At 43.9% G+C, this 15,101-nt stretch overlaps 2 protein-coding genes across 5 annotated transcripts; one reads left to right on the top strand and one right to left on the bottom strand.

The window, feature by feature from the left end:
* The first annotated feature begins 2,058 nt into the window (after positions 1 to 2,058).
* MRPS7 (mitochondrial ribosomal protein S7) lies at positions 2,059 to 7,830 on the top strand. Of its 3 annotated transcripts, none has more exons than XM_051995117.1 (6): positions 2,059 to 2,189; positions 3,284 to 3,475; positions 3,596 to 3,659; positions 4,015 to 4,182; positions 4,967 to 5,213; positions 7,739 to 7,830. In XM_051995117.1, the coding sequence occupies exons 1-5, from the start codon at positions 2,074 to 2,076 to the stop codon at positions 5,186 to 5,188; spliced, it is 762 nt and encodes a 253-aa protein (XP_051851077.1). In that variant the 5' UTR covers positions 2,059 to 2,073; the 3' UTR covers positions 5,189 to 5,213; positions 7,739 to 7,830. The 3 variants fall into 3 exon arrangements, with proteins under 3 accessions (XP_051851077.1, XP_051851076.1, XP_051851075.1); XM_051995116.1 differs by lacking the exon at positions 7,739 to 7,830 and adding an exon at positions 6,737 to 6,835; XM_051995115.1 differs by lacking the exon at positions 7,739 to 7,830 and having other exon boundaries at positions 4,967 to 6,344.
* Positions 5,664 to 14,544, bottom strand: MIF4GD (MIF4G domain containing). Of its 2 annotated transcripts, XM_051995118.1 has the most exons (6): positions 11,539 to 14,538; positions 9,854 to 9,986; positions 8,203 to 8,312; positions 7,733 to 7,888; positions 7,320 to 7,412; positions 5,664 to 6,923 (listed from the first exon to the last, which is right to left on the bottom strand). In XM_051995118.1, the coding sequence occupies exons 2-6, from the start codon at positions 9,933 to 9,935 to the stop codon at positions 6,696 to 6,698; spliced, it is 669 nt and encodes a 222-aa protein (XP_051851078.1). In that variant the 5' UTR covers positions 9,936 to 9,986; positions 11,539 to 14,538; the 3' UTR covers positions 5,664 to 6,695. The 2 variants fall into 2 exon arrangements, with proteins under 2 accessions (XP_051851078.1, XP_051851079.1); XM_051995119.1 differs by lacking the exon at positions 7,320 to 7,412 and having other exon boundaries at positions 11,539 to 14,544.
* Positions 14,545 to 15,101: the final 557 nt, after the last annotated feature.

The following is a 15,101-nucleotide window of genomic DNA, read 5'->3' as shown; positions in this document are numbered from 1 at the left end:
TAGGATAAAGATACTGAAAACAAAAGTTTGAGAACCACTGGACTACAGTAAGGAAAAACTTGAGGCAAGCAGACCCACCAGCAGACTATTGTAATAGTCCAGGCTTGAGGTGATGAAGGCCTGCACAAGTGGTGACAATGTCAGAGAGAAGGGGTCATCTTTGAGAAATGTTGCAAAGGTGAAATAGACAGACTTTGGTAACATTAGGTTGTGTGAGAAATAAATCCATTGGACTTGGGAGGGGTGAAGTCTTTTTTTTATTTTTTAAAAAGTCTTTAATTACAGAGTAGGCAGAGTAGACATCCTATAGAATAGAAATTCTTGGAAACAACAGAAGTCTTTTTTTATACCTGAAAAACAAGTTCTTCCCCAAATGCCCCATTGACTGAGTACCATAGAGGTTTAGAGCTCATAAACCCCCAGGTGAATCTCCACCTCTGAGTACATCATTATTTTCCCCTTCTTGGTCACCTTATTTGGTCCTAGTTCAATGCTTTCCCAGATTCCCTTTTGACTTAGTACTATGTTATGTACTACGTTATAGTCTATCTGGAATTCTAATTCCCTTAGTGAGTCTAAATTTTCTTCTCTAATTACATCACCACACCTTCCTTCCACATCCCCACCTTTAATATTTTACAATGTGTTTCTTATTCTAAATCCCCACCTCTGATTACATTTTTCTTTTATTAGTTTTGTTTCCTTGTATTTTGTTTTTGCCTTTACTTCCTAGGTTCCAACCCTGTCGTTCTAATTTTAAATGTTATCTCTCTATACCACTCCAATTTAATTTTTGTAACTGTGGAAACCAAACTCCCATCCAATTTCACAGTTGGATATAGAGTTTGAGAGAGAGGAATGCAGGATGACTGTTGGGTTTTGAAACTGGGAGGAACTGTGAGTATGGTATTTGTCTCCACAATAAGGAGGGAATAAGAGGGAAGGGGTTTAGGAGGAAAAATAATGTTCTATTTTGGCACATATTGAGTTTAGATATCCATTTCAATTTGAGATAACTGAAAGGCAGTAGGAGATGCAAGATTAGAGATGAATGTGGAAGTTAGAATAGGATAGGTAGATCTGAAAACTATCAGCATAGAGATAGTAATTACATTCATAAGAGCCAATGAAATCAAGTTGAAGGAGAAAGGGGACCCAGACTGAGGGAAACCTGTGGTTAGATGGCATGATCTGGAGGAGGATTCAGCAAAGAAGATAGAGGAGGAAGTCAGATAGGTAAGAGAAGCGGGAAAGAGTAGTGTCTGAAAAAATCTAAAGAAATAAAAGGGTATATCCAGGAAAGATTAATCGACGGTGACAAAGATCCAAGAGAATGGGGATAAAAAAGGGCCATTGGATTTCACAACTAAGAGATCATTGGTGACAGTTTCTGTGGAGTAATGAAGACAGAAATGTCTTTTTAAGAGGTTAGAAATGAGAAAGAAAAATTTCCAATGGAAATCAGCTGTGAAAATTAATATAATTCAACCACCTCACGGGATTCGCAGTAATTGTGTGTATGTACTCACAAGCTAGATACAGGATAAATAGTAAATAATTAACAGAAGGAAGGCTCTGGAATTGAGGGGTTGAAGAAAGAATTGAAGGATAGTATCCAGAAGAGGTAGAAGAGATATAGCTGGATTTGAAGCAAGTTAGGAGGCAGAGGTGAGAAAGGAAGACATTTCAGATATAGGGGAATGCTCGGAGTACAGAGATGGTGACTTCTGTCTCAGCGTCAGCAAAGAGACCGATGTCACTGGATCCAGGCGGGTGGACGTTGGAGAGAGCTAAGAGAGAAGGGGACCATATTTTGGCTTGTCTAAAATCCCACAAGGACGTGTAAGTGCATCATTTGAACTCAAGTCACTCTGGTTTGGAGAGGATCTTCTTAAACCACTAAGTCAGAGAGGTTTCCAATAGATCGTTGTCTTCTTGTAGGATCAGGTGGATCAGATGGAATAGGTTGAATTGCATTTTCTGATAGGATGCTGGAATGGGAAAGGCGGGGCGGTAGAATGAAATGTCGCGAGAGTTCGCAAGTCCGCTCAGGCAAGTCGGCGGACAGCCCCTATGGGGCTTGGGAGAGTCCTGGCGCCAGCCAAGATGGCTGCTCCCATGGCGAGCTCGATGCGCCGCCTCTGGAGGCTGGGATCTGGAGTACGGAGCACTCTCCAGCCTCTACCGGGGTGAGAAGATATGCGTCGGGGGAAGAGGGGCGGAGGATGAGTGGATCATCAGTCGGTGCTTGGCGACGGCGCCAACCCCGGTCCCTCGGGGATCTGTCCTGGACTGGGGAGGGAGGAAAGCGAGGGCTTTCCCTCCTCCCCATCTCCATCCCCACCTCGCTTAGTGCGGCCTTGTCCCGCTGAATGCTTCCCTGCTTGGAGGTAGGTGGAGCCCCGGCTTCACCCTGGGGCGAGAGCAGGCAGGACGTGGACCACCCCCTTCCTGCCCGTTACGGATAAGAAAACTTGAGAGGAGAGGTGACTTGTCCAAGGTCACACAGATGCCCCGAAGCTTTGCCTGTTAGAAGGAGCTGCTTCCGTCCGTGTTGAAGCTCAGAGCTGTGGAGGGGTGCACGGCACCCCGCACGCTGTAGGCGCTACATAAATGCTGTCTAGGAGGAGGAGGTTTCCTCCTGTACACTGCACTTAGCCCGCTCCATAAAAATGTTAGCTATTATTATTCGTTAAGTGGAATCTTCTCTTTCCTCCCGGAACCTGGCACGAAACACACATTTAGTAGTGCTTGGCACATAGTAGGTACTATATAAAAACGCCTGCTTCCTTCCGGGAGCAGCAGCTCACTTTTATTCTGTGTCTCAGGGTTTGCAAAGAGTTTTACATATTTTGTCTCTTCTGATCCTCACCACCCGGGGGTGGAGGTGCTTTTATTGTTTTCATTTTACAGTTGAGAAAAGGGAGGCAAGTTCAGTGATTTACTTAGGAGTCAGGGTTACTGAGTTAGTGCCTGAGCCTGGAATTGAATTCTGGTCCTCCTGAGGCCAGGCCTAAGCTTTCTTCAGTGCACACTAGAAAACCAGAATTCCCTTTGCTTAAATTCGAGTGGGCAAACTGGCCTCACATCTGGTCTCTTGGCACTCATGAAGGTAAGTTAAATTAAAAATTGGAATCAGGAAATCTGGGCTTACTACTCAACTGACTCTGCTATATGTCTAAAGTTGGGCAAGTTATTTCTCTTCACCTGTACCATGAGGGATTTAGACTCAGAAATTGTCATTTTCAGTCTCTTCAAACTCATGATTTCTTGTCCCCCCTAGACTGACACAGGTGAGATGGAACCGCTATGATATTGATTACAAGGAACCCCAACTTAATAAAGACTACTATCTTAAGCCCTTGGAGAAGCTGACTGAAGAGGAGAAGTTTGAGCGGGATCTCAGAACCACACAGATCTTCAAAGCTCCCCCACCTTCAAAGACAAGCTCTTTGTTTGAAGACCCAGTGATCAGGTTAGACCCACATGATAGTCTCTTCTGTCCATGGGCAATGACAATCTTTGGGGAAGGTCTAAAATAAGGGGCTCACTGTGTGTTTGTCGAGCCCTAAACATTTTCTTTTTCTTCTTGAAGTAAATTCATCAACATGATGATGAAAGGAGGAAACAAAGTACTGGCCAGATCCCTGATGACTGAGGTAAGGTGAACATTCCCTGTCCTTTTGTCTCCTCCTCCTTTCTTCCTTTTTTCCCCCTGACTCTCTCAGCTCAGCCTCAAGGGAGACCAATTAGTGCACTTGGCACTGAGTGGACTATCAGGGGTCATATCAACAGCAGCCAGGGCTGAATAGAATAGAATGAACTGAGTGTTCCATTCCAGAGGATCTTTAGCAAAAAACTTGACAGTCCCCCAAGAGGAGAAAGAGTATGGGAGAAGAGGAAGGGAAGGCTGCAATGAGGTAGGAAAGGCCCAAGGAAATGACAGGGAGTATTCAGCTAAGTGGAGCTAATTAACCCTTCAGGAAATTTGCCACCCTTGTATTTCCATTCCAGACTCTGGAACTCCTCAAGAGAAAGCAATTTCAAAAATACCATGAAGCCCCTGTCGAGCAGCGGGAATCCATTGAATGCAACCCTTACACAATCTTCCACCAAGCCCTACACAACTGTCAGCCTGTCCTGGGCCTGGTCAGCATTTTGAAAAGTGGCCGCTTCTATCAGGTGAACAAGAGGGAATATAATGGCTTCATAGTTGTCCTATGTTCTTCTATGATTGAAAGGTCTTGAGGGTAGCCATTATCAATTATTCATACCATTTAGTGTGTCCATATAATGTGTTTTGGGAGAGAGGTGGATATGAAATATAGACTGTAACTCATGAGTTCCCATAATCTGAAATAAGACTGATTGTTTACATCACCCCAAATGATTAGGAGGTAAATCTTGATATTCCTGTTCTCAGTATTTTACCTTTTCACGTCCTGTATTGTTAGAGCTTGCCTTTTTACAGGGGTTCCTTTTACACAATATTCTCCCATCTCTGTGCTTTTGTATTGGGATGCTCTTCCCCCTCAATTCTGCTCCTGAAATCTATAGCCTCCAAGCTCAGTTCAAGAGCCAGATCCTATCTGTCAATAAAAAGTTATTTTAATAAACAAATAAATAAATAAATAAATAAGGGCCAGATCCTAGGAAGCCCTTAAGTCTATGGTATTTTCTGTGTGACAAGAGTGTAGATTGTTGTCATTCAATAGCATACTAGCTTCTTGAGGACATGGACTATCTTTTTGTATCCCCAACATCTAGCACTGTACTTGGTATATAAAAGGCACTTAATAAATGCTTACTGAATGAATCCTAGATGTTACATTTTTGTTGCTTTGGCTTCCCTTGGATGGATCAAGCATCCCTTGGGATGTTTGCCAGTGGCAGAGACCTAACCCTTGCTGCAGCATCTTGCTTAGTTTCTTTTATCTCATTATTCCCTTCTACTTATGCAAAATAGGTCCCAGCCCCTCTGACCGATAAGCGCAGAAGCTTCTTGGCTATGAAATGGATGATTCAAGAATGCCGGGCGAAGAAGCCTCGCCGAATGCTGATGCCAGAAAAGCTGTCTCATGAGTTACTGGAGGCCTTTTACAACCAAGGCCCTGTCATCAAGAAGAAGCATGAGTTGCACAAGATGGCAGAAGCTAACCGAGCCTTTGCCCACTACCGTTGGTGGTAAAAGGTGGGAAGGCTTGAGCCCTAAGGTGAGAACCTGATACCATGTGCTCAGCCTTCTACCCTTCTGCTGTTGGAAGGTTAATCAGAGCAGAGAAAGGTCATTTTTTTTTTTTTTTTAGCCACTTGGAGAGAGGGTATCACCAACCATGGAGGTTTCAAGTTGAATGGTTAGAACTAATTCAAATGCAATAGCTCCAAATCTCCCCTCTTGTAATCTTGCCACTCCCAGATGTTCTTAACAGAAATGATAGTTTATAATCCATTTAGTACCAGTTGGTAAAAGGCAGGTAAAAGTATGGGGGAGACATGCGAGTAACATTACTCAAACATGCCATCCTATTTGGCTTCCTCCTCACCCTCATCTGTCACATTGCCTTCATATAGAGGAAAGGACACAGGCTTCAGCTCTGCAGAGCTACGTTTCCTTTGCCTCAATTCTAGCCGAACCTTTGACTTTTGGAAAAAAAGAGGCAGCATTCACTTTAGAAAAGGTTTACTAGAAAAGTCTACACTGGTTCATAATAAATTATATATATGATATATATATTTTTAAATCCCACGCTGAACCAGTGTTTTGGTCAGCAGCTCATTAAAACTTGTTTGGATAAAATACCCTTGTTCCCCAAGTCATTTTTATACAAAAATTATTTTTAAAAAACCAATAAAGCCAGTTTCTAGCACTACTTGTGCTCTGGAGCCCTGGCTTCTTTACCTGACACAGCCTCTTGGCTTTGGAAGCATCCCTTTCATGCAGGAAGTTCAAAGACCAGGCTTCAGTTCTATTATTTGACTTATATTCTCCCTTCCACGTTTTGCCTTTTGAAGATTTCAAAGCATCCTCCTGAACACTGATTGTTCATTTTACAAATCAGGAAGCTGAGGCATCAAGAGAGAAGATGCACTGATGGTTGCATAGTGCAAGGATGGTAGGGTTGTCCTTCGCTACCCAATTCCACATGGTGGGGGTAGGAAGGAAATGGGCTGAAAGTCAGGGGTAATGTTCCCTCATTTAGTTGAGGCAGTAGGATGTTATAGATAGTGCATTGGAATTATAATTGGGAAGACTTGGGTTTGAATGCTGTTTCAAACACTTATATTACCTGTGTGAACCATGGGCAAATTAAATTCTTTGAGCCCCAGTTTTCTTATTTGTAAAATGAGGAAGTTGAACTTATTTTCTGAGGTTCTTTTTAGCTCTTACAACTATGTTTCTTTAAAGTTGAAGTACAATAGAGTAAAGCAGTATGCTGCCTCCCCTAACCCTCTGGATGAGTTAAAAGGTCAGAAGTGCTTGATAGGAAGACAGTTGCTAAGGGCAGGACTATGGGAAGTCCAAAACTTGCAGTTGGGGAGACCCTCTAGTAGTAGACAGCTCAAAAGAAAGAAAACACTGGGGATACAAGTTCAGATGTATGGACCTGAGCCTGGGACTTAGTCTTGGTGAAAGTAATATGTGTATATAAGCCTTCTGGAAGGTGCTGGTGAGTGGGCCCTGAGGCTGGGCTAGCCTAGTCTGAAACCTCACTGTAATAATATTTTTGGGCAGCAGGTGTGGTCCTCCAGCCAGCAGCCCGGAATTCAATAAGCTCCAGCAGCAAGAGCTGGGACAGGGAGCTGAGCCCATCCTGGAGCAGGAAGCCATCCCGTAGCAGACCAAACAGCTCATCCATCCTCTGTCCATTCATTTTCTCCAGCTGTTCTCCAATTCGGTGTAGTTGTAACACCAGGCAGTCCACCTAAAACAGTTGGAAAGGGATTCTCTGTGTCCTAGTCCCCTTTACCCCCCCTCTCCCCCCTCCAACTGGGAATAATTTCATTTTCTGGGACCCTGTGATTCCACATCTCATCCTTTCTTCCCTTTTAAGATTGATTCTTCTTAGTTGGATTGCCCCTGCTCCTCTCTCTTAATTAACCAGCCCTCCTTCCCCTACTCTATGTGGTGACTTTCTGCTCTTCCTGGGCAACACCCTTTTAGTGGAGCTTTTAGACTTCTGTCCCAAGAGAATAGGTTGCAAAGCCCTGACGGAAAAAGTCCTGAGCTTTCTGAGAGGAGCTAAATGTCCTCCCTGCTCTCTTAGCAGCTCTGGCATCCACTGCTTTCTCTCCCTATCACCTAGGCTAGAAGGGCTTACCTCCTCCTCCTTGTGAAGGCTATCAGGCTGTGCCAGGCGAAAAAGGCAATCATAGACAGGGTTGACCAAAGCCATCATGGGCATGTTGTTTACCTGATGGAGGAGGGCCCCAAAACACTTTGATTAGTTGGGAGAGAGGCCCCATAAGCCAGATCCATTAGGAACAGTCCTAATCCAGAAAGGGCAGAGCTCACCAGACCATTAGGAAAAGAGCCCTTGGTGTCACAAACACAGGGGCACTTAACCTCAGATAGTATTGGGCCTCAGGCTCTAGCCCTGTTGGCATGAACTACACTTTAGTGGAGTGGGGTGGTGGTGGCAGACCCTCCTCCCATCTCCGAAAACAGCTTAGTCGTGGTTTACAGAAGGGGGCCACAGGGTCAGAGGAAGTGGATGGTTCTAACTGGCCTCACCCTCAGGTAGTCGAAGATGTTGCAGATGAAGGTGACATAGCAGACCCAGCCCTGCAGAGATCGAGCTCGGAGCTGCTCCCGAGCCTGGTACTCCTGCTGCAGCCGGTTGAGGAGCCCCCGACGGAAGACACTCTGGCTGGCTTGTTTGCTCTCTGCCTGTGACCCAGGGAAGGTGAGGTAAGCCCAGATATACATGGGGACTTCGTCCATGATATCTGTGGCTGAAGTCCTCCCTTCTTTGGTTTTCTTCTGCTCCTAGAAGAATTTCACTTTCCCTACACTGACAATTGGGCTGGAAGCTATATAGTCTCTGGGCAGGAAGATTTCCCCAGGGCCTTTGGAAACTTCTTTCCTGTCTTCCCTCAGCTAGCCTGGAGGTAGCTGCCAATTTGCTAGCACCTTTTGGAGGGGGAGGGGGGAGCACTCCCCTAGCCACCAACTGTCCCAGATACCCTCCCCCACCCCAAGACCTGAATGATGGTGTAGCAAATTCGTCCGGCTTCCTTGCTGAACATACAGTCTTTCAGAGATTGGTCCACAATCACATTGGCCACTTTCTCCAAATCCACAGCACCAGGTTCTAGGGATGAGGGTAAGAAAGGTAGTCCACAGATAGAGGTGCTCTTTCTGTTTCTATTGTGCCCCTCCATCAGTAGCTCTGCCCAAGAACCCAGGCACAGGACATCTGTTAAGTGCCCCAGTGCACAAAATTGTTGGATTTAGCGTTTGAACCTTGTCTCAGAAGCTGGTTGTATGACCCTGGCAAATTACTTCACCTCTCCGCCTCAGTTTCCTTATCTACACAGTGGAGATAATACTACCTACTTCACAGTGAGAATCAAATAAGATAACACATTAAGCATTTTGCAAACTTTAAAGTGCTATAAATGCTATTTCTTGTCGATGCGCTAGCTACGTACTTCTTTGATATATAAGGCACCCAGACCATTTCTTCATCAAAGGTCTGTTTTAGGGCACAGGTATGAAGAAGGGACCTGAGAACTGGTTACAGTATAGCAAAAGCCAAGAGTAAGAATGTAAATGTCTCCAGAGTAGAGACTCCTCTCTTTTACTAGCAAAGTTCTGAGTCACTTGATGAACCAGTAAAAACATAAGCTCAGATTCCTTTGGCATGAGTGCTACTTCCATTGGAGAAAACCATCGCTTCTCTTGTCCTTGATGGTGGTTTTCAAGGTAGTGTGGTTTGAAGTTTATGAATCCATATTATGAACTCATACAGATCTACTTCTTGGCTGGCCCTTGGACAGGCACAGCCAGTGTCCAAGTCCATCTTTGTTCAAGGACTTAAGAGAGCTCCTATTCTGTTGCTGTTGACATAACTGTTGAGATTATGGTTCTCTTTACTACAAGGAATTAGAATAGGATTTACTGATTAAAAGGTATATTTTTCTCCCTCTAAAATACTGGCCTAAATGTCTCTTTAATATCTTCTTACTTGAATCCCTTAAATGCTTCGAAATGCATGCCTCAGTTTTTGGAGCCATGTCTGAGCTCAAAACCTGCTCACTTCAAGATTGTGATTTGGGGGCAGCAAAGTGATTTAATGTAGAATATCAGCCTTGAAGTCAGTACCTGAGTTCAAATCCAGCCTCCTAAACTACCTGTGTGAAGCTGAGTGAGTCACTTAATCCAACTACTCCCCGCAAAAAAGGGATTGTGTGATTTCATCCAAGCAGGTTATTTCCTTTCTAAAGCAGATCATGATAATCTCCAGGAGTACCTAACACCTAGCAGTCATTTATTAGCAATTGAATTTTGCAAGATTTTGAGTTGCTGTGGCCAAAAAAGTAAGCCCTTTATGGCCAACTCTCCAAATCAAACAGTCAACAGATATTAAGTGTCTATGTATGATGTGCCAGGCACTAGGAGAGGCAAAAGATATATCCATTTAAAATTAATCTTTGCTTTCCAATTCAAGATCTTGAAGCTTTTTATTCACTAAATAAGTTATGGTATTAAACTGACGAAAGCCATTCTCAGGTTCCATTTCTTTGCAAGTGTAATTAAGGTAGGTGATAGGTCTGCTCTGGCACCAGTTGCCCAACCTCTGCTCCTGCTCAGTGGTCCCCATCTCTTCCCCTCTTCCCCATTCCTTCTCACCTTTGAGGGCAGTTTTCAATAATCTCTGAGTCTCAGCATCAAAGGAATGGATTTCATATTCTTCTCGGCCTGGCTCACCCATGACTGCCCAGTTTAACTCCAGCAGCAGCCAGGAGTTATTAGTTGGCGCTACCTGGAAGGGTGGTAAGGAGAAAGGGATTGTCATAGGATCAATTAGCCACACAGCATCTATTATGTACCTACTATGTGTTAGGCACTGTGCTTGATAGAAGATATACAAGTACAAAGAATGATACTTGCAGTGAGCTTACATTCTAATGGGAAGGGAGTGAGAAAAGACATACAAATAAAAATACAGTATAAATATAAAAATTAACACATACACAAAAATATTTAAATACAAGGTAGTTTGGAAGGGAAGATACTAAGAGAGCTTCATGACGATTTTGAATCATGAAATTAGAGGGGGCCTTGGAAGTAAAGCCCAACCTCATGTTACAGGTGTGTAAAGGGAGGTAAGGGTTATTAGAGATTAAAAGATATGCCTAGAGTCACCAGATAGCAGGAAGCAATGACAGGAGTCAAGCCTTCCTGACAGTAAATCCAGTGCCTTATACAGTACACACAGCTTCAGCTGAAGACCACGTTAATTCACCCTTCATCCTCCTTTTGGGGGGGTGGGGAGGGGAGAGGGGAGGAAGAGAAGCAGGAAGAAATGTTAGCCTCTCTAAACCAGGTATTAAAAAAAAAAAAACAAAATCCCAGCTTGGTTCCTATGTTGACCTGAAACATAGGATGAGGGAATGACCACACACTGCTGATAACCCAGCAGACACTGGGCAAGGGTAATCATTTTTGGAAACCCCAACCTACTATTTTTTAAGAGTTAAAACATTTGGGAAGAATTAAGATAATCCTCCAATCTTGGATGGGGAAAGCTCATTTCTTGTCAATGATAGGATGCTTTTGGGGGGGTCACAGTCCTGTTGGACTGGACAGGTAGATATCTAGGGGGATACCTGGAATTGTACCTCATTCTGGAAACTGCTCAAGCCAAAGTCACACTCCATGTGCCTCAAAGCAAAGAGTTCAGCACAATTCCAAACTTGTGATACACCCTTATTCCCAGGAGGGAACCTGACGGGGTAAAGGCTTCTGCTTAGCCAGCTTCCAGTGATTGGACTCCACAGGTCCTGTCCCACCTGTGATCTAAGAGGCCTCTCCCTAAAAGTCCCAACTGCCTTCAGTCAGCACTGCTTCACTCACTGAGCCACAGGGCCTCGCAACAAGACTACAAAGGGGCTCCCTTTTACTTGCATGGGGCTGGCCCAAGTGCAGAAAACTTCTCTGTAGTCTCTCGAACCCCAAATGCTAGTTTCGCCCCTGAGACCCTCAACCCCGGATTGGCAGCCCTTCCCTCCCCAGCGTCAGACACCAGTCTCTACTTCCAAACAGGTCTGCTTCCTGGGACGCCATCCTGGGCAGCAGTCCCATAGAGGGCGGGGGCGAACGCCGGGGCCAGGGAGGCTAGGTTTCCAGTTTGGGGTCCCTGCTCTTGGCAGCTTTCCCCAAATCTAGACTTTCAAGGTGCCCATAAGCCAAGCCCCTCCAGGGAGGCTTTGCTGCCTCACCCCAACCCCTTTCTCTCTGTCCCCCAGCACAGATGGAAACGCGCGCGGAAGCAGCGCAGGCGTCTGGACACGGGGCGCCGGGCCGCCACCCACCTGCCGGGGTGAGGTCGTCCCTATCTTCCCGCCGTCCGCGGACGCCGAATCAGCAAGGACATGGTACGCTCCCTAGACGGCCCGGGGATGTCGCTAGCATCCAGCTTGACCCAGCCTCTCCGGTTAGGTCATTTCCGAACGCGCCGGGAGAACTCCGCGGACCCAGCGCAGGGCGAGCGGGGCGGAGCCAGGGCCCGAAAGGCGCCTCGCCAGCGCCGTCTGCCGGCCCCGGGGTCGCTGCGACCAGGCCCCAGGATGCTGCCGAGACAGGTTGGGCGCAGGAAGCCAGCCCCAGCTCGGGAATTGGCTGAGACTTCGGCCTAACCTGGGGCATTATAGCTGTTAGTTGGCCGAGACCACCTGCTTGCCTGCCCTCCCAGTCTACCTAAAACAACAGCAAATAATATAATAAAAATGACAATATCTAAATCAATCTACTTATTCGGTGCCATACAACCAAACTCCCAATCATTTATTTTACAGATCTAGAAAAAAAATAAAATTCATCTGGAAGAGCAAAAGGTCAAGAATTTCAAGGGAGTTAATGAAAAAAAGAAAGCAAATGAAGGTGGCCTTGCTGTACCAGATCTAAAACAATATTATAAAGCAGCAGTCATTAAAACCATTTAGTATTGGCTAAGAAATAGACTAGTTGATCAGGGGTCTAGTTTAGGTTCACAGGACAAAATAGTCAATAACTACAGTAATCTAGTGTTTGACAATCCCAAAGACCCCAGCTTTTGGGACAAGAACTCACTATTTGACAAAAACTTCTGGGAAAATTGGAACTAGGCATTGACCTACACCTAATATCATATATTAAGATAAGATAGAAATGGGTCCATGATTTAGATATAGAGTGATATTATAAGCAAATTGGAACAACAAAGTATTTTATCTCAAATCTGTGAAGAAGGAACTAATTTGTGGCCAAAGAAGAACTGAAAATCATTATTGAACACACACACACACACAAAAGATACTTTTGATTATATTAAGTTAAAAAGGTTTTGTACAAACAAAACTAATGCAGACAAGATTAGAAGGGAAGCAATAAACTGGGGGAACATTTTTACATTCAAAGTTTCTGATAAAGGCCTCAGTTATATAGAGGATTGACTTAACATAAGAATTCAAACCATTCTCCAATTGATGGTCAAAGAATATGAACAATTTTCAGATGAAGAAAATGAAACATGAAAAGTGCCCTAAATCACTATTGATCAGAGAAATGCAAATTAAGACAACTCTGAGACACCACTACACATCTGTCAGTTTGGCTAAGATGATAGGAAAAGATAATGATCAATGTTGGAGGGGATATGGGAAAACTGGGACACTGATGCATTGTTAGTGGAACTGTGAACAGATCCAACCATTCTGGAGAGCAGTTTGGAACTATGTTCAACGAGCTATCAAACTGTGCATACCCTTTGATCCAGCAGTGCTTCTACTGGGCTTATATCCCAAAGAGATCTTAAAGGAGGGAACGGGACCCACATGTGCAAAAGTTTGTGGTAGCCCTCTTTGTAGTGGCCAGAAACTGGAAATCAAATGGATGCCCATCATGGAGAATGGTTGAATAAATTGTGGTATATGAATGTTATGGAATATTATTGTTCTGTAAGAAACAACCAGCAGGATGATTTTAGAGGCCTGGAGAGGTTTACGTGAACTGATGCTACAAGAAATGAGCAGAATCAGGAGACCATCATACATGGCAACAATGATCAGTTCTGATGAATGTGGCTCTCTTCAATAATGAGACGATTCAGACCAGTTCCAATGATCTTAAGATGAAGAGAGCTATCTATATCCAGAGAAAGGCTTATAGGAACTGAGTGTGGTTCACAATACAGCATTTTCACTTTGTGTTGTTTACTTGCATTTTATTTTCTTATTTTTTTTCCTGTTTGATTTGATTTTTCTTTTTGCTGAGACAATTGGGGTTGTGACTTGTCCAGGGTCATACAGCTAGGAAGTGTTAAGTGTCTGAGGTCAGATTTGAACTCAGATCCTCCTGACTTCAGGGCTGGTGCTCTATCCACTGTACCACCTAGCTGCCTCCATTTGATTTTTCTTGTGCAGCAATATAATTGTTTAAATATGTATGCATACATCGGCCTTAACATATATTTTTTGTTTGTTGCAGTCCTATTTATAGTGGCTAGAAACTGGAAATTGAATGGATGCCCATCAATTGGAGAATGGCTGGGTAAATTGTGGTATATGAATGTTATGGAATATTATTGTTCTGTAAGAAATGACCAGCAGGATGAATACAGAGAGGACTGGTGAGACTTACATGAACTGATGCTAAGTGAAATGAACAGAACCAGGAGATCATTATATACTTCAACAACGATACTGTATGAGGATGTATTCTGATGGAAGTGGACTTCTTTGACAAAGAGATCTAACTCGGTTTCAATTGATCAAGGATGGACAGAAGCAGCTACACCCAAAGAAAGAACACTGGGAAATGAATATAAACTGCTTGCATTTTTATTTTTCTTCCCGGGTTATTTATACCTTCTGAATCCAATTCTCCCTGTGCAACAAGAGAACTGTTAGGTTCTGCACACATATATTGTATCTAGGATATACTGTAACTTATTTAACATGTATAGGACTGCTTGCCATCTGGGGGAGGGGGTAGATGGAGGGAGGGGAAAAATCGGAACAGAAGTGAGTGCAAGGGATAATGTTGGAAAAAATTACCCTGATATGGGTTCTGTCAATAAAAAGTTATTTTAAAAAAAACCATATTTTTACCATGTTTAAAATATATCGGATTACTTGCTATCTAGGGGAGGGAGTTGGGAGGAGGGAAAAATTGGAACACAAGGCTTTTCAAGAATTAATATTGAAAAATTTATCCATGCATATCTTTTCTTTCTTTTTTTTTTTTTTAATAACTTTTTATTGATAGAACGCATGCCAGGGTAATTTTTTACAGCATTATCCCTTGCATTCACTTCTGTTCCGATTTTTCCCCTCCCTCCCTCCACCCCTTCCCCCAGATGGCAAGCAATCCTTTATATGTTGAATAGGTTACAGCATATCCTAGATACAATGTATGTGTGCAGAACCGAGCAGTTTTCTTGTTGCACAGGGAGACATGCATATCTTTTCAAAACCAAAAATCTTTAAACAGCAGAAACAACAAAACAAAGCCAAAGAAATTGGGTTCAACACAGGAGAAAGGGGCTGCTATTCCTGGGGGAATTGGAGATAAATCTGGCTCTTTGGCTTTGGGGAAAGATCTGCCAAGAGAGTAAATGCCCTACCAAACTCCGTATGCTTCTCAAAGCAGCCATGTGTCTTTACTCCATTATTCTGGCTGCAGTGATAGAACCTGGATGGATGGTAGAGGAGGAGGGAATGGGGATTATCAGAAGGTTGGCAGGGAGAGAACCTAGTAATAACTTGATTAGTTCAAGGAGGGAAGGAGGGAGCAGTTAGTCTTTGCCATTCTGGGATGAAATCATTCTATTTGGCCACAGAGGACCTAAGATGTCTCAGGAGGGTGGGTTGTAAATGAAAGGTGCCAATGTCTACTG

Source organism: Antechinus flavipes, chromosome 4 (genome assembly GCF_016432865.1).
Source record: "Antechinus flavipes isolate AdamAnt ecotype Samford, QLD, Australia chromosome 4, AdamAnt_v2, whole genome shotgun sequence".
In the NCBI taxonomy this organism is placed as follows: domain Eukaryota; kingdom Metazoa; phylum Chordata; class Mammalia; order Dasyuromorphia; family Dasyuridae; genus Antechinus; species Antechinus flavipes.
Note: the sequence above shows the minus strand (reverse complement) of the source record. Positions and strands in the feature narration are given on the sequence as shown.

Excerpts from the sequence above, each read along its gene's own strand:
- MIF4GD (XM_051995118.1), bottom strand. The coding sequence starts at position 9,935 with ATGGGTGAGCCAGGCCGAGAAGAATATGAAATCCATTCCTTTGATGCT. Across the intron at positions 8,313-9,853 it reads ATTGAAAACTGCCCTCAAAG|AACCTGGTGCTGTGGATTTG; the intron begins GTGAGAAGGAAT and ends CCTCATCCCTAG. Across the intron at positions 7,889-8,202 it reads TTTGCTACACCATCATTCAG|GCAGAGAGCAAACAAGCCAG; the intron begins GTCTTGGGGTGG and ends CCTGGGTCACAG.
- MRPS7 (XM_051995117.1), top strand. The coding sequence starts at position 2,074 with ATGGGGCTTGGGAGAGTCCTGGCGCCAGCCAAGATGGCTGCTCCCATG. Across the intron at positions 2,190-3,283 it reads ACTCTCCAGCCTCTACCGGG|ACTGACACAGGTGAGATGGA; the intron begins GTGAGAAGATAT and ends TGTCCCCCCTAG. Across the intron at positions 4,183-4,966 it reads AAAGTGGCCGCTTCTATCAG|GTCCCAGCCCCTCTGACCGA; the intron begins GTGAACAAGAGG and ends TATGCAAAATAG.